Source organism: Mercenaria mercenaria, chromosome 9 (genome assembly GCF_021730395.1).
Source record: "Mercenaria mercenaria strain notata chromosome 9, MADL_Memer_1, whole genome shotgun sequence".
Taxonomy (NCBI): domain Eukaryota; kingdom Metazoa; phylum Mollusca; class Bivalvia; order Venerida; family Veneridae; genus Mercenaria; species Mercenaria mercenaria.
In genome coordinates this window covers 39313534-39337540 of record NC_069369.1, presented here as the reverse complement: position 1 = coordinate 39337540, position 24007 = coordinate 39313534, and the positions used below count along the sequence as shown (strand labels likewise).

The following is a 24007-nucleotide window of genomic DNA, read 5'->3' as shown; positions in this document are numbered from 1 at the left end:
GTTATTCGGGTTTCTTCATGAAACGAGTTTATGGATGATTCAAGCGGCCCGCTTTTTTGTTTCCAATAATGAATTATGATGTAAGCTACATTACTGCACTGTTTGAATAACAAAACTATTGTCATTTAAAAGAATTAAAATAGTCCGTGTTTAGGATAGCAGGATTATGTAAGTTCCGGTATCTATACTACAAAAGAATATCAGAAACAAGATGATATTGAATGTGATGTTACGCAGGCATAATGTGTAAATTGTTGTGTTTTATTTTTTTGGATTGTTTTGTCGTTTTTAGAAACTATTTGTGTGCACCCAAATATCACTATTATCTTTAACTCATGAACACTATTTTCCATTGTCTGTCTAGTCTTGATACATTTGAAGAAATGATTAGATCTATGTTCATTTAAACAAAACTTTTTAAAACATTTCCCCTTCTTATTTTTATAACAATAGCAAAACCATCAGGCTTACTGTCAAAACTGAAAGCCAAACAGAAAATATCAGAAAGAACAATTTAATGCAGAAAAAAAGAAAGAATCCGTATCACTATCACTAGGTTTTCCCGTCAGATAGGCAGCGCCTAATTTCATATTATATACTGTATATAAGTGAAAAATTTAGAGCACTTTTACGAGTATTTTTTAACACTCCTTGTATTTACAATATTCTGTCGAAATCTGCATGTCCCTGCCTTGTGATAAATAAAAATGGCGACTTATGAATTTTACGTATCGAAAGAATTTCATGAAAAAAAATGTATATTCTGAGGGTTGTTAATGGAGCGTAACTTTCTGATATAAAAGTTCCCTTTCCTTCTCTATAGAAGCGATATAGATCTAGTACTTCATGGGAATATAAATCTCTTGCAAATCTGATGTTCTAGAAAATGTTGAAATAACGTTATAAATTTAAATAAGTGTATTTTATGTAAAAAAGAACAGATTTAGCCTAGAAATGAACGGTATGGTACGGCATAACACAGGAGTTGAATCAGATTGAATGACGTCACCGGAAATGAATGGCTGACAACTATCCAAGAAGGTGCCAGGAATGTTGTGATGTTATATTAGCAGTTTTCACCTTAAAGTTGACAAAGAATCCGAATAATATCGATCAGAGTCATAAAGTAGGCAATATTCTATCATTTTAAACCGATGTCATTTTATACGTTTGCTATAGAATATTTTTTTTCGTGTCGTGAATCGTGGCCACATGGTGTGACTAAAATAATCCCAAAGTTGGCAAACACGTGTTGCAGAATTTTTGACAAGTTTCATACATTGTTTTAGTTTATGTCAATTCCTGTATAATATTTGTGCTTTTTATTGGCATGATATTAGATTTTTCTGTGGAAAAGTAAACAGTTTACAGGGGTGTAAAATTCTTTTTCACACCACTCGCCCTGCAGGGCTAGTAGCTAGCAAAATCTACTCGCCCTAACTGAACAGTCACTTGCCCTTATAATTGCCATTTTTAATACTGTCGCGTTTTATGGAAGGAGTATTTATGCACAACAAGCAAATTTCAAATATAACACATAGCTGATACACTACGTTTCCTTTTTGATTGTTCATTTTTGTTACTCTAAAATTTCCCTTTCACACCAGGCATTTTTCTTTTTCTTTCACTAATTTTGTCATCTCCACCATCAAGTTGCTCTCCATAATATCTGCATCGATAGTAATAATAATCACAGTCTAACCCCTACCATAGTTTCCCAGTGTCAGGAAAGTATTAAATATCAGCTATTTTCATTTTCTCAAGACTTATTTCCCGAAAAATAATTATTTTGAAAAGTGTCCTAAAATATGGACACAATAATCATCATCCACCTACCCGTCTTGAAAGTGAAAAAAAAAGTTGACGATCGTCGGTAATTATTCTGTTGATAAACTAAGTAATTGGCCTTGTTTTCATCATCAGTTAACATCCTCTCAAAGAGTTAAAAGAAGTGGGTCGGTTTGACATCTGAAGTGAGATCAAAGCGGTATTGTTGCACAAGATTGTCATGGCATTACGTTATATTACAGTTTTCGCGCCATGTGACACATCACTGTCTGATCGTACCGCCTCGATTCTTTAAATTGATGAGAAGCAGAAATTAATAAAAAAGTTTCTTCCTTAATTTGTTACTAAAAGCGAATGTGCAATATCGCGTATAAACTTAGAAGTAAATGTCTCAAACGAAAATAGTGGAAATCCTACCACTAAGACCTATTTGCCCTTAAGGAATTTACATTATCGTTTGAGAAGAATATTTTATCAAAAATACATGTACAAAGATTCATTTAAAACTTATTAAAAACCGCAACAACATCATTTTGTTTTATTTTAAAACCATATTTCTATTTACGTCCACGAGGTCACGTAACCTATTCCGCCACACTAACAGAAACCTTTTTAACAAAAAAAAAATCGTTTTACGCAATGTATTTAAATTACGGCCGCTTTTTCATTTAAGATATTTTAATTCTGTTTTTTTTTTTTTCTGGTCAGAAGTCTTAATTTTATGCCTATAGTATGTATCACTTATTTTCTCTTAGAAAGAAATAAGTAATTAAGATCGTGCTGTTTGAAATTTAAGAAATGATTATATGAAAATTTGACCGTTTTTATACAAATTTGCTTACATTTTCGTCGATATTTTATTGAAATCTTAATAGAATTCAAATTGTATTACTTCTCAAGCAGTGTTGAAAAATTGAAGCGATAATGTTAAAAAATGAATGCACTACGCGCGTTTTTTGTGTACGTGTCGATAAACAAAAGTAACGGCGATGTAAATTAGATATTAAGATAGGTCGCACGTGCTCTCGGAATAGAAAATTACCGTCATTACTTTTTGATATCATTACGATTCGCGGGTAAATTCCAGTCAATCAAAGTAGCAACTGAACCATCTCAGTGTTTGCTGACGATTTTCGAGATGAATTGCATTAAAGGTACGACGTAAAAACCACTCGCCCGATCAGTCGAGTATACAGTGAGGTCCACTCGTCCTACCCAGACTTTAACTCGCCAATGCGAGCGGGCGAGTGGAATTTTACACCCCTGGTTTAGGGACACTTGCTAATGCTAGTCCAACTTGAATGAGATAATTTTGTGATGGGGCAGATCCCTCTCTGTTCAGGTTGGGGAAGGTATTAAATTTAGTTAATTTAGCTTTTTATAGCTAATATAGCTATATATGGCTAAAAATTGAACAAAAGAACTGCACGTTTCCATTAATTACTCTTAAACTGTAAATAGGTGCATATGAGTTACTTGCATATCAACTTAAGTTGGCATTTGTAACATTTCAGAGAAATAAAATAAATTATTTACCGATGCATTTTTTTAGAAATAATTTCAATTTATCCTGCCATCACACAAAGTAAATCATCTGATAAGCACACAAAATAGGGCTGTCATTGATTGGGTCTTTGTCATATCGACGATACCGATATATCGGAAGACAGATATCGACGATACATCGATATATCGATTATTAAGTTAGAGGAACAACCTATTTGTTCATGTACATGCTATATACCTTCTTGTTAATGTTATTTTTAGTTTAATTGCCTGCTTTTCATGTGTTTTATTTACATTTATGTATTTCCCCATACAGGTAGTGCCGACTAGCTGGAAAAGAATGCTACGGTACAAGTTTAGACATGACCTTTATTGACAACTTCCGTTACTAAGGGCGCATTTTTGCAGGCAGAAAAGTTGTTTTAGAGGGTCTGAGTGTTTATCTGGATAGTTTTTTTTTCTCTGTGTAAAATATCGATTTTTAAAAATGGGAATTGATAATCAATCGACCAAAAAATATCGTTGATACATCGATATCGTTTCTATCGATGACAGCCCTAACACAAAACAAACATTATTTTTCACAGTTTTTCTAATTTTCAGCTCTTCTTTCCTAAGCACTCTTAACACATATCTGTGATATCACACAACATGTTTTATAGCTTGCATATATAATGTGTAACCAATCCAAGGGAGGTGAAAAGAATTGAATGAAGATTTAAACTTGCACATTTTTCATGGAAATTCCATGCAATAATACAGTTACACATGATTTCCTCCTACCAGCTTAATGCCATATATAAACACTGCATGGTCATCACACTGTTGTTAGGCTAAGACAAGTTGTTTTTGTGTTCAGTGTTTGTGTCAACAATAACTAACTGACATTAATTGCAATTAAAGAAAATTTTGCATACTTGTAACATAAGCTAAACTATCAAAATTTTATGTAATATCAAAATACTTTGAAATAGATCTAGTAACAGGCAGACAACTACCATTCAGGGGATGTTAAACTTTGATTCAATTTTAATTTACATTGGCCTTAAAGTCACTCTAGGTGTTTAATACAGGCTATTGTGGTTACTGACACAACTGGGCTTAATTCTCCAATTAAACAAAGCAATTAACAATAACTGCATCGGTAAATGTTGTACTTGATTGATCAGTTCTGTGTAGAAAATTGTGTGGAATAGATGGACACAGTGACAGGATGCTCGTGTTAAAAATATGAGCAAGGGTGAGAAAAATATACATTTCTTTTGTTCACTTTTTACCCATTTGTAGCTATATTAGCTATAAATAGCTAAATTAGCTGAATTAAATACCTTCCCCAACCTGCTCTTTACGTCAAAACTAGACATAAAGTCTGTTGAGATCAAGTTATCTGTAATAAAGTTTTTTCTTTCTTCATACTGACACTGATATTTTCTAAGAAAACCATTTTCTCTCTAGGCTCATCTCAACAGACTTATAAAATGCGATTCTGAGGTTACATAATGTCATGAAGAGTGATTAGTACCACCTGTCAATAGCGACCCTAAACTGACCGGCAACAAGATTAATTGAAGTATTTCAATCACCTGTACCAATGTTTATTTCTCTAAAATGAAAAAGTTAAGTTTACACTATGTTATTTCCTGCAGAAGTAGCTCAATTAAAGCTATGTTAATCTTTTTAACATTTGGAAGTGGCTATTCTTACGGTCCCGTAGGAATAGCCTTGCAGGCTATTCTTACGGCTCTCCCCTCCTGTAAGAATAGTGAAAAGCCTGCAGGTGTCTATTCCTACGGCTCTACCGGCTCTACCGTACAAATTATGGAAAGTGCGTATGTGGTTATTGATTTCCCCTAGTATAACACCTTTTTGTTACATTTTATTGCTTCCATTTGTTACATAAACAAACAATTTTAAAACAACGAATTTATTGAAAGTGTAAAATATTTATTTAACTGAAATTTGTCTTCTAAATAAATCGGAAAACGATTGTTGGTTGTACAGATGTAGATGTAAATACATACGTTATTAATATTGAAACACTTAAAATATTCCCTATTCTTACGGGAGAGCCGTAAGAATAGCCTGCGAGGCTATTCCTACAGGACTGTAAGAATAGCCACTTCCTTAACATTTACACCATTCAAAATATTTTTTATAACTTTCGTTGTTATGGACAATATGACAGGAGTTTATGTTTTTAGCCCACCATCATCAGATGGTGGGCTATTCAAATCACTCTGCATCCGTGGTCTGTCGTCCTTCCTTCCGTCCGTCCATCCGTTAACAATTTCTCGTTATCGCATCTCCTCAGAAACTACCGGGGGGATTTTGACCAAACTTTGTCAGAATGATGTATTGATACCCTAGTTGTGTCCCCCTGAAAATCAGACTGGTTCAACAATTGTTTAGTAAGTTATGGCCCTTTGTTTATTTCTATAATTTACATAGATTTATATAGGGAAAAGCTTCGAAAATCTTCTTGTCTAAAACCACAGAGCCTAGGGCTTTGATATTTGGTATGAAGCATCATCTAGTGGTCCTCTACCAAGACGATTCAAATTATTTCCCTAGGGTCTAATATGGCCCCGCCCCGGGGGTCACATAGTTTATATAGGGAAAAAATTTGAAAAACCTCTTGTTCAAAACCACAGGGCCTAGGGCTTTGATATTTTGTATTTGACATCATCTAGTGATCTTCTACTAAGATTGTTCAAATTATCCCCCTAGGGTCAAATATGGCCCCGCCCCGGGGGTCACATGGTTTACATAGATTTATATAGGGAAAAACTTTGAAAATCTTTTTGTCCAAACCACAAAGCCTAGGGCTTTGGCATTTGTAATGTAGCATCATCTAGTGGTTCTCTACCAAGTTTGTTCAAATTACCCCTTAGGGTTAAATATGGCCCCGCCCCTGGGGGTCACATGGTTCATATAGCCTTATATAGGGAAAAAGCTTTTAAAATCTTCTTGTCAATAACCTACAACATTCAAATTTGGACCACATGTATAGTTTTGAGTGGCAAGATGAATATTGACATGAGTTGACCTTGATTTTGACCTAGTGACCTACTTTCACATTTCTGTAGCTACAGCCTTCAAATTTGGACCACATGCATAGTTTTGTGCACCGGAAAAAACTTTGACCTTGATATTGACCTAGTGACATACTTTCACATTTTTGAAGGTACAGGCTTCAAAGGACTTCGGACACTTTCTATATGAATTTGCCTACTCCAAGAGTGAAAAATAAACCACTAAGAAATACGTTTTTAATTACATACACCATCAAAATACATATTTGAGATTATTTCTTAAAGTCAAATTTTCAATATTTGTTTCATAAAACGGTGATTTTTGCTTTAAATAGAATTACGTACCCTGTTATTATACATATAAAAGCTATTTTGCTTTATACAACATTGTTCCCACCCTTGCATCAAAACCATATTTGGACAGCATATGTAGATATTAATAATAAATATTTTCCATGACTATTGTCTTGATGCAAGGGGTGGAACAGTACTTTTAAACAAAAAATATAACTACAGGGTGTTCCTAAATGTAAAGTAACCAATACTTTTTACATTCATGTTTAAAAATTTGATTGTCACATATTTTTACATCTGTTTGTAACTCAGATACTATACAAATGTTTGAAAGGGTACACACAGGCATATTATACATGTATAGTAGCGAGAGAAGCAAATACTGTGAATATTATTCGTTGGATTAAATTTTCATTGGCTTATCCTGGTTGTTTGTTGCAGTAGGTTGGCAAAATACTAGCAACACACCAGGTAATCCTCTGCATGCCCTCCTCGCGACACGCACTCCGTTAGTGATGAAGATGTTATTTGTTTTCCATTCGGTTTTATTATTTTTTGTATTTTTTTTATATATTTTTCATTTCTTTATTTTTTTAATCTTCTTCTGTGCGTTTATATTTATTTCTTTTAGACACAATCTAAATGTCACACGCATTCATTACTTCATGTTCTTCCTTCTGTGAAAACTGAATTGGTCCGGAAACTACTGGGAAACCAGTACTATCTGCAAAACAAATGCAGATATAAAATTGAAACTTCACATGTGTCTTCGAGGTTATAAAACTAGTTGATTGCATCAAGTGCCATAACTCTGACATGCATTTTGGCTAAATCATGACGCTGTTTGAACCTAAAACTTCTGGTTAAAGTAGTGCATGCAAGTTACTCTCTCCAAAACTAATGCAAATACTGGATTGAAACTCTATAGATATTTTAACATTAGGGTAATATTCCTGCTTCTGGGACAATGATTGGCTGTCTTACAGACAGCTCTTGTTATGTAAGTGCCTGTTAATTGTAAACATGCCTCTGACAATTGTAAGTATTATATTACAAGTCAATAAAATTGATGCTAAAAGTATGCTGAAAATTGATGACAGTTTAGTTGTCAGACAGACAGCATTCCTCTTAAACTATCACACCTACAACGGCTAAGTCTAGTCAGAATCACATGATTGTGGTTCTGGGACGATCTGTGTATGAAAAGATTGGAACCACTGCCTTACCCTTGCATGATCGTAAGAGGCGACTAATAGGGTCTTAACACTTGGTTTTGCTGTAACTCTGTGATTCCAGCAGGTATGCAGATTTTAATTCCATACCTCATGTTTTTATTTCGATCTAAATGAGATGTGAAACCAAAACTTGTATTCCTGTTTGGCGCCATATAACCTATACTGCGTTGGTGCGCCGTAAAACCCAGATAAATAAATAAAGAAACAAAGTGAATGGAAAGTTAAAACAGCAATAGAGCCAGTGGCTGAAATCTGCATAATAGATTCAGACAGTGATGTAAGTGATAATGAATCACAAGACACAGTCATGTTTGTTGTGAATGTCTGTGTATCGCAAACTCGGTCAAAGATATGTAAAATAAAAAAATTGTTTTCAGTGAATAAATGTTGGTAACTTGACTATCTTTACCATAGAACTTGCTCAAAATGGTTCGTTGGTTAATCCTGAAAATAAAAAATCTCCCAAACTGGGCGTTTTTTGACACATTTTTATACACCTGTCTTTGAAAGAGCGGGGCATATTATGTGAACACCCATGGCGGGCGGTCGGCGTCCAAAAGCATGTCCGCTCTCTTAAGTCGAACAGTTTTCATCTGATCTTACGTTAACAAGGCATACAACATCAATATTATTACCTTTATGATACGTAACTGAATATTTAGACGGGCGTATTTTGTGACAGTCTGGCACTCTTGTTCCCAGTTGTAAAGGCCCCGGCTGGCCCCATTCCTAAAATAGTGGAAAAAGCACTGTTATCCCTATAAATTTGTTCTGCATGTTTGAAAAACTTGAAGTAATGGCGTGATGTTGTTTATCCGGATAACCTAGAAGAAGCCAGGACTTGGTATAAGGGAATGAAAAATTCATTGAAAATTGTTTTATGAATTAATGGCAACCTGTGAGTAAATTTATTAAAATGGCAACATTACTATTTCTCTAAAGGTAAAATATAATAGTACACATTTGAAACTTTAGATCATTCAAAATAGTGTCTTAAAATCTGTGTGTAATGCGTAATTTCTTTAATCACGTGTAAATATCTGAAACACAAGCACATATTACAGACCATACGTTTATTTATGGCTGTGAAAAGTTAAATTAAAATGTACAATTTAGAAATATTTCTATTAGGGAAAATGTTATCAAAATTGTGAACACAGCTGACACATGCAGAACTACCTTACGGGTGTCCGTTCAGTTACTCTTAATAGGATGAATGGATTGAATTCATTTTAAGTACAGAGATTATAAAATACAGGCCAAGTTCGATGTTGGTGACAATCTATTTATGCTTGGCAGAATAATGACCATTTTCGGACTTAAATTTTACAAATTGTTGATGTGCAGTTGATTACTTATGAAACATTTGGTACATGGGTATATGGTTACACAACACAGGCCAAGTTCGACTTCAGTTATAATCCACCAATTTTTGGTTAAGTTGCAGCTTCATTTTGACTTGGATCTTGTTCGTTAATTCAATTAAATCCTGGAACAGATGAATGGATTGAATTCATTTTACACAATGTAGTCCCATAAAACTTTTTACAAAGTCAGCCTCAGGTGATTTTAAAAATCTGGTTCTTTACAAATAAAAGAAGGCTTTATTTCGCACAGGAAGGCAGTGTTAAGGGGTATAATACATGTACTATTTTTTTAGTCAGCCAAAAGGCCAACAGTAGTCTGTATGTGTAAACAAACATAATACTTTATCATAAAAAGAATTTAAATTTAGAATATAATTATGTTTATGATTAATGGAATAAAACCTAGTTTTAATTTGATGAGAAAAGTACAATCATTTTGTTTAAGCTTGGTATAGAGAATGATATCAGCTTTATATAGAAAATAATGGCTCCTTATTCTGGCACTTGTGCCAATAAAATGGCTGCTGGGAGAGGCCAATAAAGTGGCTGCAGGGAGAGGCCAATAAAGTGGCTGCTGGGAGAGACCAATATAGTGGCTGCTGGGAGAGACCAATAAAGTGGCTGCAGGGAGAGGCCAATAAAGTGGCTGCAGGGAGAGGCCAATAAAGTGGCTGCAGGGAGAGGCCAATAAAGTGGCTGCAGGGAGAGGCCAATAAAGTGTCTGCAGGGAGAGGCCAGTAAAGTGGCTGCAGGGAGAGACCAATAGTGGCTGCAGGGAGAGGCCAATAAAGTGGCTGCTGGGAGAGACCAATAAAGTGGCTGCAGGGAGAGGCCAATAAAGTGGCTGCTGGGAGGGGCCATTAAAGTGGCTGCAGGGAGAGGCCATCATGCATATATCTATTAGAAGTGACCAGTGACCCAGAATTGGGCCACTTTTCTAATATGCAGTTTGACATTGTACTGATCATGGTTATCATGACATTAAGTTGTCCTCTTTTTATCAGCTGTTGTAGATTATCATTGTGTGAGTTCACCATGAACTCCTGATGTAGCGGTCAGGAATTTCCCATATACGTATTATCTAAATTTTCCACAGTACTAAAAAATGTTTAATATGGTGACTGACTGACCTTTATATTTCATGACTGTAAAGTTATAAAACTAAGTCTGTTATACAAAGCACATCAGTTGTAAATGTTGTAGATACATATATCTATGTCATAAGGCATTTTGCATTTCATAGCTCAGCAGTTCATTAGTTTCTATAATATATATTAAAATGGAGTATATTAAAACTTGCGTTTTAGATGGAATTGATGGTAAAATACAATTATTTGTTTGTTGGAATAGATTTTCTGTTTTAGTATACTCAGCTATAAAATTTTCTTTATAAACCACCAGTGCATAAAGTACAGAAATACTGTAATATATATGATCATGTGGATCATTAAAATACACAGCCATGCAATTATTACATTATAAAATACAGTAGCGTATCAACTGGCATTCATGGCAAATATATTCATTTTAAGATGCACTTAAAGAATTTAGTTGATGTAACACAGTAGCTCAGGTATTTTACCATAAAGTTGTTGAATTCAGGTGTTACAATGAACCCGGGATTAGCATTGGTTAAGGGCTTCAATTAAAGGTATTCTCAGGTATTTTTTCTAGACATATAATTATCGGTGATTTATTGATACAAAACTACTCAACCAACTAAATAGAGGCTCTTTTATCAAATTAAATCTTGCTGTGATAGTCACTTTGTATACGAAGTCATAAAAGCATGTACCAGTTGTCTGAACAATAGTCTGAACATCGAACTCTTAATTATCTTATCTTGCCCATAGCAAAATTAAAGAAAATTGCAATATCACATTTTAAAGCAATTCTCATGTGTTTTCCTAACCAGGCATTCCTGGTCAGGTTAGCAACGTATTGAAAATTGCACACTTTGGTCGTAAGACGTAAGAAATCATTGATCCAATTTAAAATCAAGCATGTCAGTAAAATATAAGAAACATTGATTTCATGATAATTAAAAGGATGTTCATTTTTAGCCCAACTACAGAGTATTTCTACTCTACTTGTCCCAGCATCCCATTTTGCGTACACAACCTGGTTAAAGTTTTGATGCACTTTCACTTTATCTCTGTTATTACTTGATGGATTTGCTTCAAACTTAAAATTGTATTCCATATCATCATCCACATAATTAGACACAAAGACCATAATTTTTGCACTGATATACTATGAATTATCCCCCCTTTGACTTAGAATTTCAGCTTAAAGTTTTGGTGCTCTTTCACTCTATCTCTGTTATTACTATAATCTCTATTATTACTAAATGGGCTTGATTCAAATTTCAAATTGGTGTTCCACGTCATTAGTTAATTACCCACATCATACACACAAAGTCCATAGTTTGGAACTAATTTTTCACATCATACACACAAAGTCCATAGTTTGGAACTAATTTTTCACATCATACACACAAAGTTCCATAGTTTGGAACTAATTTTTCATAATTTATGCCACCGTTTCACTTACAGTTTCAATTTAATTTATATCTCTTATTACAGTTCTAAGGGATTTGATTCAAACTGTAGGTCATTATTCCACACCACCGCCAGTATCATATAACACAAGGGCCGTAACTCATGCATCAGTATTTCATGAATCATTCCTCCTCTTTACTTAACTTCAGGTTAAAGTTTTCACTCTGTCATTCTCTGTTATTACTAAATGGATTAAATTCAAACTTAAAATAGTTGCTCCGCATCACAAATGTGGTATGACACAAGGGCTATAACTCTGGCATCAATTTTTCACAAATTATGTCCCCAATGTATATTTATTTACATTAAAATGTCTAGATAGATCTTGTTATATGTTTCAAAGGTTTCAAGATAGTTATTAATTATTAAAAAAAATATGAAATTGCCATGAAACGAATTTTAACTACAAGTAACTACAATGTCTGATTAGGGAAGCAACATGTGTTATCATAACCTGTTAACTTTTATTATGATGCACACAGCTTGTTAAGTTTACTTGTGGTTTCACTTGAGTTAGATAAACAAAGTATGTTTGTTGCAATAAAGGATTTTCTTTATTATAGATTTTCTGATGGATGTGGCTACAGACCAATACTTTGATGTCATTGGACATAATTTTCTAGATACCATTGTAAGTATATTTTAAAAACATTTAATAATTTGATGTGGTTTCAGGAAGAGGTGTTTTGTTTAACTAAAAGTGAGTTAAAAGAGCTTTTTTTCTGTACTGTGGAGGAAGGGACAGTATGAAGTTTAATACCATAGATAAAAAAAGTAAATTTAATAATAAGCTGAAATAATATCATCATTTTTGTAAGAGAAAATGGAGGTGGGTGGGGTAAGATATTGCAACAATTGATTTGTGAATCTTGTCTAGTAGTGGACTGAGTACTAATAAAAAATGTTGGAAATTCTGACGGTCTTCAACCATATTGAAAAATGTAAATTTCCTTTAGAGCTTGAAGTGTTTTATGTTTAATTTTCCTTTTTGTTTTATTTTCCTTTTAATAGGGTTGACTTTATGGTGCAAACTTTTCATTTGTACAGTGGTAAAAGATTACCCATTTTTAGATCAGTAAAAGGTAATTTGAAGAACTGAATTCTATCATATGTTTAAATATTTTAGGACCTTGACATCATGGAGCAAACAATCATCGATGACGTCATGGCGGAAATAACTGTGTCAGAACAAATCACCATGACTGAACCAGTAATATCCCGATGTCACAGTGAACCGGTTATAGCGGAAGCACCAATATCTCGCACTATAAGTGAGCCAGTGTTGAAAAATGTGATAGAAGCTGTAGATGTTGAGGGACTGCTGGAACAGTTTGAAGAAGGTGAGGTCATTACAGAAACAGATATTATTAGATGATGATAAGTGATACATCTTAAGAAATATTTGAAATCAAACTGATGGTTAGGAACAATCATTACTGAAAATAGAGCATTTGTGACTTGTCTGTCTGTAAGTTGCCACTAGATGTAGTATGCCATACCATTTTTAGCTCGCCTAATTAAAAAAAAAAAAACAACGAGATATTGTCGTCACTTGATCGTCAGCGTTGATTGAAAATTTTGTTTATGTCCACCCTTTCTCAAAAACGGTAAGAGCTACAGCTTTGAAACTTTGCACACTTTGTCATCATTAGATGACTGTGTAGGCCAAGAACCATAACTCTAATATGCATTTTGTCAAAATTATGGCCCTTTTTATGCCCCCGGCATCTACTGATGCAGGAGGCATATAGTGATTGTCCTGTCCATCCATTTATTCGTCTGTTCGGGCTAACAAATTGGTACTTGAGTGTCTAGCAGGTTAGGGTTTGGACTCTTTGTTTATATGACAGTCACTTTAAAAAGTGTCCAAAAGTGGGTTTATGTGACTAATTTTTGGGTTTATGTGGCTAAAATTTAACATTGAAAAGTCACATAAGTATCATACTGTGAGTATGTGCGTTCGTTCGTCCGTCCATACGAGGTTAACCAAATGGGACCGTTTCGTCTAGCATCAATACCCCTTACTAGAATGACTTGATACTATGCAGATGTAACCTGTGACCATTCCTCGTCTTCAGACATCACCTGACCTCAGTTTGACCTTGACATTGACCTCGTTTTGGACTTAGGTTGCTTTATATGGGCCATCTCTTGGTTAACCAAATGAGACCGTTCTGTCTAGCATCAATACCCCTTACTAGAATGACTTGATACTAATGCAGATGTAACCTGTGACCATTCCTCATCTTCAGACATCACCTGACCTCAGTTTGACCTTGACTTCATTTTGGACTTAGGTTGCTTTTTATGTGCCATCTCTTGGTTAACCAAATGGGACCGTTTCGTCTAGCATCAGTTCCGCTTACAAGAATGAATTGATACTAGAGTGGTGGAACCTATGCTCGCGGTATTTCGATAAATATGCTCTCTGAAGAAGCACTAATAAAAATATTTCATCATGCTATGTTCAACACCGACCAGTGGTGAAATGCCTTTACAACAAACGTAGCGATAGCCACGCGTGCCATTCACGTGACGGATACAGCAGCCGATACATTTTACGCAATCTGTATCCGTCGCACAAATCTCACTCATATATGTCAAAATCACTAAACTAAAGTTAGTTTTTTAGAAATCATGCATTACATTCAGATATAAGATAGATTTAAGAGCAAGATGTGATGAATGTGACGCCTGGCTACACTACGAGTGCCTTTCGAACCATGAAAAGATCGATGTTGATCTAAGTATTTTGACAAAGTCCAAATGGTTCTTTCTGAGATGTAGGGAGGAGTAAATTTCCTACACACAAAAGAAGTGTAGAAAACATTAGCGAGTTAATCACTGTCGTTGTTTGAATCTTTAATACTTGAACATTCTGTTTTTAAACAACATTATTATAAGTTTTTAAGCTTTGTTCTAATAGTGACTCCATTTCGGAAAGGGAAATATACACATAGAGGCACATACTAAATTTTATCCCCATTTATTTTGTTTTTCACATAATAAATGAGTAATGTTCTAAATATTATATTCGCATATGCTTGTTTGTTCATTTTTAGCCTGCTGATTTTTTTTTCGTCCTTAGTTTAATCGATATTACATACCGCCAGCATAGGTTCCCTTCAGGACGAATTTTCACTTTTTCACGTATGCCGTGTCGATAGCTCACTAGACGACTAAGTCACGTGATGACGCACATCAACAATATGTTTCGATAAAAGAAGGATAACTTTATGTTTTTGCATAGGCAAATCGAAATAATAATTTTTTCTTGCTTCTTAAAAAGATTATATATGTACAAAATACCGCGAGCATAGGTTCCACCACTCTAATACAGATGTAACCTGTGACCATTCCTCATCTTCAAACATCACCTGACCTCAGTTTGACCTTGACCTCGTTTCGGACTTGGGTTGCTTTGTATCGACAAGGATGCCACCGGGGGCATCAAGCGTTTATTGAACGCAGCTCCTTGTTGTACTTTAATTTTGAGTTTCTTGGTTAAAATTTTTGTTTAGGTCCGCCTTTTCTCAAAAGCTATAAGAGCTACAGCTTTGAAACTTTGCACCTTTGTTTATCATCACTAGTTGACCGTGTAGACCACTAACTCTAACCTGCATTTTGTCAGAATTATGGCCCTTTTGTACTTAGAAATTCTGAACTATAACTCTTTTCTTACATACTGACCAGCACTTGCAGATGAGCGATGGCACCCATAGGCGGTGCCCTTTTTTAGCTCACCTGTCACAAAGTGACAAGGTGAGCTTTTGTGATCGCGCGGTGTCCGTCGTCCGTGCGTGCGTGCGTGCGTCCGTCCGTAAACTTTTGCTTGTGACCACTCTAGAGGTCACATTTTTCATGGGATCTTTATGAAAGTTGGTCAGAATGTTCATCTTGATGATATCTAGGTCAGGTTCGAAACTGGGTCACGTGCGGTCAAAAACTAGGTCAGTAGGTCTAAAAATAGAAAAACCTTGTGACCTCTCTAGAGGCCATATATTTCACAAGATCTTCATGAAAATTGGTCAGAATGTTCATCTTGATGATATCTAGGTCAAGTTCGAAACTGGGTCACCTGCCGTCAAAAACTAGGTCAGTAGGTCTAAAAATAGAAAAACCTTTTGACCTCTCTAGAGGCCATATATTTCACAAGATCTTCATGAAAATTGGTCAGAACGTTTACCTTGATGATATCTAGGTCAAGTTTTAAACTCAGTCACGTTCCCTCAAAAACTAGGTCAGTAGGTCAAATAATAGAAAAACCTTGTGACCTCTCGTAAGGCCATAATTTTCATGGGATCTGTATGAAAGTTGGTCTGAATGTTCATCTTGATGCTATCTAGGTCAAGTTTGAAACTGGGTCACGTGCGGTCAAAAACTAGGTCAGTAGGTCTAAAAATAGAAAAACATTGTGACCTCTCTAGAGGCCATATATTTCATGAGATCTTCATGAAAATTGGTCAGAATGTACACCTTGATGATATCTAGGTCAAGTTCGAAAGTGGGTCACGTGCCGTCCAAAACTAGGTCAGTAGGTCAAATAATAGAAAAACCTTGTGACCTCTCTAGAGGCCATATTTTTCATGGGATCTGTATGAAAGTTAATCTGAATGTTCATCTTGATGATATCTAGGTCAAGTTCGAAAATGGGTCACATGCCGTCAAAAACTAGGTCAGTAGGTCAAATAATAGAAAAACCTTGTGACCTCTGTAAAGGCCATATTTTTCATTGGATCTGTATGAAAATTGGTCTGAATGTTCATCTTGATGATATCTAGGTCAAGTTTGAAACAGGGTCATGTGCGGTCAAAAGCTAGGTCAGTAGGTCTTAAAATAGAAAAACCTTGTGACCTCTCTAGAGGCCATACTTGTGAATGGATCTCCATAAAAATTGGTCAGAATGTTCACCTTGATGATATCTAGGTCAAGATTGAAACTGGGTCACGTGTCATAAAAAACTAGGTCAGTAGGTCAAATAATAAAAAACCTTGTGACCTCTCTAGAGGCCATACTTTTCATGGGATCTGTATAAAAGTTGGTCTGAATGTTCATCTTGATGATATCTAGGTCAAGTTTGAAACTGAGTCAACTGCGGTCAAAAACTAGGTCAGTAGGTCTGAAATTATTAAAATCTTTTGACCTCTCTAGAGGCCATATTTTTCAATGGATCTTCATGAAAATTGATCTGAATGTTCACCTTGATGATATCTAGGTCAGTTTTCGAAACTGGGTCATGTGCGGTCATAAACTAGGCCAGTAGGTATAAAAATAGAAAAACCTTGTGACCTCTCTAGAGGCCATATTTTTCATGAGATCTTCATGAAAATTAGTGAGAATGTTCACCTTGATGATATCTAGGTAAAGTTCAAAACAGGGTCACGTACCTTCGAAAACTAGGTCAATAGGTCAAATAATAGAAAAACCTTCTGACCTCTCTAGAGACCATATTTTTCAATGGATCTTCATGAAAATTACCCAGAATTTTTATCTTGATAATATCTAGGTTAAGTTCAAAACTGGGTCACATGAGCTCAAAAACTAGGTCACTATGTCAAATAAAAGAAAAAAACGACGTCATACTCAAAACTGGGTCATGTGGGAAGAGGTGAGCGATTCAGGACCATCATGGTCCTCTTGTCTTGATAGTTGCTTCTGAAAGTTAGCTATTTCTACTTAGGATGTTGTTCCATGCATGTAGTACTGCAGTTCTCTAAATCTGTAAAAATGGAAAATCTTCAACTTATATCATTCTTTCTGAAAAAGTTGAGCTGGTCTGAACACAGTTACATGTTACATAATAAGACAGAAAAAAAGCCTTTGTGACTTTGACCTTGGAATCAGGACACTTATCCTTGTGAGGAGAAAAACAGCAAAAAAAAGCAGTGGTGACACAGTGTGATTACAGTTATTTAATATGTTTGTAATAGAAATAAAAACATGTTTGTCCAGTGTTGCTTTTATGTCGTTTTTATGGCTCAAATTTGGACCCATTCCTGTCTCCAGAAAGAATGTGTTTCATCCATTGTTTGACAAAACATTCCTCCTAAAAAGTTTTTTTTTTCTAAACTCTTAATACATGTGTAAACTGTACTATTTAAAACAAAAGGCAAGATGCTCTTTAAATCTTTTTCTGGAGGGTAACAAAATAGTAAAAAAATACTGTTATATTACGACATGACATTTCCCCCCATATTTAGTTGTTTCGTTGTAATTTCCCCTTCACGGGCCCTGCCACCATTTCCCCAAAACTGAAAAAAGCACCGTGTTACCCAGGAAACTGGCTCATTGCCAAAATCTTAATATTTGATTGTTAATTAATTTCAGTGAAGCTCTAAAAGTTAAGTTGTCAAAGTATTATGACATTGCATTAATTATGTAATAAAGTCCAATACAAAATAAAGTCAAAACTTGATATCTCAAACTCTCGTTTGATATCTCAAAATTCGGGTTGTCTCAAAGACTATTTTCAGTTCAATATCTTGAACTCTCTGATATCTCAAAATTAAGGTTATCTCGAAGACATTTTCAACTCGATATTTTGAGCTCTCGTTTGATATCTCAAAATTCGGGTTAACTCGAAGACATTTTCAACTCGATATCTCAAGCTCTTGTTTGATATCTCAAAATACGGGTTATCTCGAAGACATTTTCAACTCGATATCTTAAGCTCTCGTTTGATATCTCAAAATTTGGGTTATCTCGAAGACATTTTCAAGTCTGGTCTAGAAAACACATACACAAAATCTCATTTTAAGCCTGAATTTCGATTATCTCGAAGTAAAACGCTCGATCCCTTGGAATTCAAGATACTGAATTTCAACTGTATGTTATTCTTAGTTTGTGTGAACAACAGGTAAAACTGTTGAATTATTTTTACAGCCTCACAGAATATGGACAGTAAGGTGTCTGAAGAGGTTCAGGGGGAAACGCCAGTATTTACTCTACACACCTCAGCTGAAGAATCAGATGGGAAAGATAAAAATGGTATATGAAATAAAGAAATTTTATGGAAACATTTCTTTGCTCAATTGACAAATAATAGTAACACCTTGGAATGTATAATGTTACATTATTTATACAAATGGATATTCAAATCAGGAAAATGTATTGTAAAATCATCATTTGCCATTTTGTTTTAGTCAGTACTTGCCATTTTCACTGCAAATTACAATACAAGTATAATTAATCATTGACTGCAAGGGCAACATGTGTTCAATGTATTTATGTAAAATTGAGGCCATTCATTGCAAAAGACATCATATAGAGTGGCAAGGTGTTTTTTTTTTTAATATCATTTCTTTGAAGAATTCTTACATGTATTTTCAGCTTGCATACTGTACAATGTAGTGTATTATTTCCTGATTTTAATATTTTTTACCAGCACATTTGCATTGTTTAAATGTGATGATTTTTAACATGATGTTTGTGAAATATCCATGGTTTTCTTAAATTCACAAGTCTTACTGTATTTGATATTACCAAAAAATTAGATTATATAGATACTGTGCAATCTACAGTAGATAAAAATTTGAAACTTGTGCTTAAATTTCTGTGTGGACTGTATTTTGGAGTCAAATTCTTTGATTAAATTATAACATACTGCAAAATCGTTCAATTTCATGGGCATTAAATTTCGTGAATTTGTCAAAAACAAATGTTTTATGGATACACATGAATTCATTGATTTCAAATTTTAAGGATACGAGAAATAGAAAATTTGCCAATTTTCTTGGGTTAATTCAACTAGGAAATACACAGAAATTAGTTCCCTGTGAATATGCATGATCTTACAGTATATACTGATATATCTTGTGCAATTACAGCTTGTGTCTTTTAATTTGTGTATTTTGAAGTATGTCAAAAAAAGTGAATTCTTTTCCTTGATAATAGTTTCCTTGTTGGCTTTTATATCTTTTCAAGTTGCTTGCTTCACTATTAACACAAGTTTTGTCTGTGCCATTTGCAAATTTCTGCAATTTGATATTGTCTTGTATAAATAGATATGGCTAAGACATTTCATGATAGTAAAGAGGTTAACATGAAATTCCTTGGTTTAAAGTAAACAAGAGTATATTTCTGACTTCTTTATTCTCAATATTAATTCCAGGCAATATGGAAAAGAAGGAATTAACAAGTGATATGTTACTAAAACTGAAATCTTCAAACAAACCGAAGTCTGCAGTAATGCTACCCATGATGGTCCCCGCCAAGCGAGGCAGGGGACGTGCAATGACAAGGGGTCACCCGGTGGCACTTCCAGCAGGCTGCACGCCAAGACGATTGCAGCGTGTTATGATGCAGAATTCAGAATTGAAAGACAGTCTTGCGTTAGCTGAGGAAGAAATTGTCTCAAATAAAGACCAGGTTGATTGCGATGAAGTTGTAACCAAAAGTGTTGCAGATGCTAAAATCACTCATCTTGGATCAGAGGTCAAAAAGAAAGACCTGAATTCAAATGTGGATCAGAACTACTTTGAACATGTTTCTGATCATGATTATTTCAAGATTTCTGGAAAGACAGAGGCTTCTTCATCATCCAGTGGGAAAGAATCAATTTGTGAAAAAGATGTTTATTTTGATATTGAAGAAGGGGAAATACTTGATGACGATATTAATAAAGAAAAAAGTAAAAATCTCAAATCAAAAAATCGTGAAGACTTGTCGGAGGATCGCGGCGATCCTGCTCAGTTTTTTGATAAATTACCTTCGTATTATACAGCTTTGTCAATACCTAGGAAACAAGTGAAAAAGACTGCTTCTTGTGTTACAGGAAGAGGGGGTATTACGGTTAACGACTATTTTGAAAGAGACGTTTCTCCTATCAGAGACCCATCCACTTATAGTAAATTACCAGAATACTGTAGTTCATTCACTAACAGTACAAGATATGATTCTTTAGCTGATGGAAGTTCACAGAAATGTAATGACGATAGTAAAGCTAGTAGCGGATATTCAAGTCTCACTCATAGCCCAGATCTTTCATTACGACCTTCAAGGTCAAAATCACGTTCTCTTTCTAGAAGTAATTCAAGATCATTCTCTAGATCAAGGTCGGGGCAACGAAGATATCGACAGCGGAGGAAGTCATCATACTCTTCATGTTCGGGATACTCTAGTTCGGGATCATCATGCTCAAGGTCTTCATGCTCAGCCTCTTCTTGTTGTAGGTCAAGGTCACAGTCAAGTAGCGGCTCAAGGTAAGATCTGAATCGATTTTTTTTCAAAGTTTTGAAATGAGCAATTTGCTGTCTAATACATCAAATACTGGCTGAACAGGTGATTTAAAAAAATACTTATACCAGTGGTTAGAATTTGATATACAGTCCTACAGAAAAAAGGTGACTAAGCAGATAAAAGTGACTAGTTCAGCATAAAACATGGCAGCTAGAGGAATGGACTTGTTTTCCACATGTAGGACTATAAGATTAAAGAACATCTCTGCGTTTTCGTCCTAGAAAGCAGTTGTCAGAACTTAAGTGATTTTATAGAAATTATCCCTAGTTAGGTCTTGTATCAAAAGATCTAAGAGCAACATGATTCTTCTTTTAATGTAGCTGTAGCGGGTTGGTGTCAGTTTTCAAAATACAGAAAACTTCGAAACAAAATACTATGAAACCATTGATATTTGTGGGAAACTAATTTTTGTGGATTTTTTGGTTGTGTAAATCCACAAAATTAAATCCAAGCAAACATTTTTATCTTAAACATACTTGAGAGCAAAGAAATTCATGTCCATGAATTTAAAGAATTTCACAATAAGACCAGTCACACAGCAAGGAAACAAGCATGATGAGTCTTACAATGCTATTCTGGCCCACTTGTTTAAAATTGATCTAAATTTTTCTTCAGTTCAAGGTCATTATCGTGTTCTACCTGTGGGTCGAGATCATCATCTTTGTCATCAAGGTCACCTTCAAGGTCGCCATCAAAATCACCTTCAAGATCGCTATCAAGATCACCATCAAGATCCCAAGAACGTTCATGGAGAAGAGAGCGAAATTTAAGAGAAGAGCGTTCTAGAAGAAAAACGAGGTCAAGAAGTAGATGCCGGTCACGATCTCGCAGGAGGCGATTCAGAAAGTCACGGTAAACTTTGTCAACTTTTGAAAATACAGTCTGAAAGAAACATGTTGTTATGATATATACACTGCTCATCTGATTGGTCGAGAGCGCTGCACGCGCAAGTCAGTAATAGCTGATAATGACCCAAAAACATGATACTGACCAAGCACGCAGTAATTTTTTCATGACGTTATGTCAAATAGTATGTGTGTCTGATCATGAATTGTAAGAAATAATAGAAACTGTAAAGGCTTTTCTACGACTTCTTTGAATTTTGTGTTCTTTGAAGTTACCATAAAGGCCGAAATAAATTTTAGAGACCGTTTGAAAGATTTCCATATTTCATTTATGGATGTAATCAACATCTTATACACAGAAATTGAAAAGGATAACATTGTCTTAGCTGGATATACATATTATATAAGTTAAGAGTTGTGTAAGAAAAATTTGGATGTGGCAAGTCTTTTTAAGCTTTTCTTCACAAAGCTGACCTTGTATAGAGATTTAAATTCCTCATTTGTAAGGGTATGTCAAAGATTTTACAATATATTTCAGTATATGTCGGAGCTGTCAAAATTCAGCAGTAGTTTAGCTTTATTCTTGCATATACATTAGGGGTGTAACGATACATCGAAATATCGATGCATTGCGATACTGAGTGTCCCGATAGTATGCATCGATAGAAAAGTCACGATCCAATAACAATGGCCGATAGTTCCTTCAACAATCGACAGTTTCGATAGTTCTGAAATTTTAGTAAATAAAGAAATAATTTATAATTTATAAACCAAGAAACAGAGGCAGCTTTCATTTGCGCTTCGGAAAATGTTTACGTCTCCATTACAATAATTACCCTCACGGAATTAAACTACCACAAAGGACTGGGAAGTCTCTGAGATAATTAATAAATTTTGTTTCTTAGAAACTTTGATTAGTAAATATATTTAAATAACCTTTTAATCTTAAATGAGAAAATGTACTATGGACATGAAGAAAGTGGGCTACTTGTATGATATAGCAAATTTTTCCGTAGGACCCTTCATTTAGTGCTGGTACACTTTAGTCCGATCCGTCAATTTTCGTCTTTTTCGATGCTTTGTGTTAATAAACATGTTGACATTCGCAACAAAATGGCCGATTCATTTGAGTATACCTTGCATAGGTTTATTGTTTTACTTATTGTTTCAAAGCCAAGGAAGGCAAGAAATAGAAAAAAAATGTTAAAAGTATTTAATGTTAGATTTATTTCTGTCCATTTCAGTTATACAAACATGTATCTCAATGTGTATTAACAGCAGTTATAAACAGTGCAGTGTCTTACACTGTGTAACAATGCCAGTTGGTAGTTTTACTGTATAAAACATGGTGGCAGATAACTTTTGCAATAGTATCGCAATAGTAACCTGCAATAGAATAGTATCGCAATAGTTTTTCAGCAATATCAATAGTATTGCAATAGTCAAAATTGTCCTCAATACTAGTAGTCGCCCCTAATATACATATATGATAACAGTTACACTATCTGAAACATGGACATTTCTGAAGTCCCGTCTGCATTTAAAAAGGCTTTTCTACGACTCCTCTGAATTGTATATACCTTGAAGTTACCATAAAAGCCAAAATAAATCAGAGATGGTTGGAAATATTTTCATGTATTTTTACATGGATATATTCCACAACTCTTACATATACACCAGTTATCATCATTGATAGATTCTTGCTGTCAGTATGTAAAAAGTTTGGGTGTTTTTGAGTTTGCTTAGGTTTAAGCCTCATTCCTAATACGTGTTGTCATTTAATTCTACTTTACGCGCTTTTTAAAAAATTTATTCATGCCAAGATGCAAGTAAAGCTGTTGTAGCTGTGGTTGGTTAGTGCATCTGATTTCCAGATATTGAATGGGAGTTGTCTCCCTTTGTTTGATAGTCAAACTTTTATTATGTTTTGATTTGCCCTCAACAAGGTACATGTTAAAAGAAGTTGTCTGATACAAAATGTACTTTCAAAGTTTGTGACATTTCAAATCTACAATAATGATAAATCTCTGAGCAAAAAAAACTGCTGATGATTGAATGATTATCTTGTATGTACTGTTCTCATTAGAGTGTTTTGTTCTGCAAAGATATAAATAATTGAGACATTAAAAAATGATTTTAAAG

The 24007-nt window shown here is 34.7% G+C and overlaps 1 protein-coding gene across 1 annotated transcript in view; it reads left to right on the top strand.

Moving 5' to 3' along the window:
- The first annotated feature begins 990 nt into the window (after positions 1–990).
- The window catches only part of LOC123546929 (serine/threonine-protein kinase PRP4 homolog), a 36716-nt gene continuing 13699 nt past the window's right edge, over positions 991–24007 (top strand). Inside the window, exons 1-6 of the mRNA XM_045333593.2 lie at positions 991–1126; positions 12347–12414; positions 12910–13123; positions 18666–18770; positions 19894–20983; positions 21636–21872. Of these exons, the coding sequence (XP_045189528.2) occupies positions 12355–12414; positions 12910–13123; positions 18666–18770; positions 19894–20983; positions 21636–21872 (1706 nt within the window). The 5' untranslated portion in view covers positions 991–1126; positions 12347–12354. The remainder of the gene's footprint in view (positions 1127–12346; positions 12415–12909; positions 13124–18665; positions 18771–19893; positions 20984–21635; positions 21873–24007) is intronic.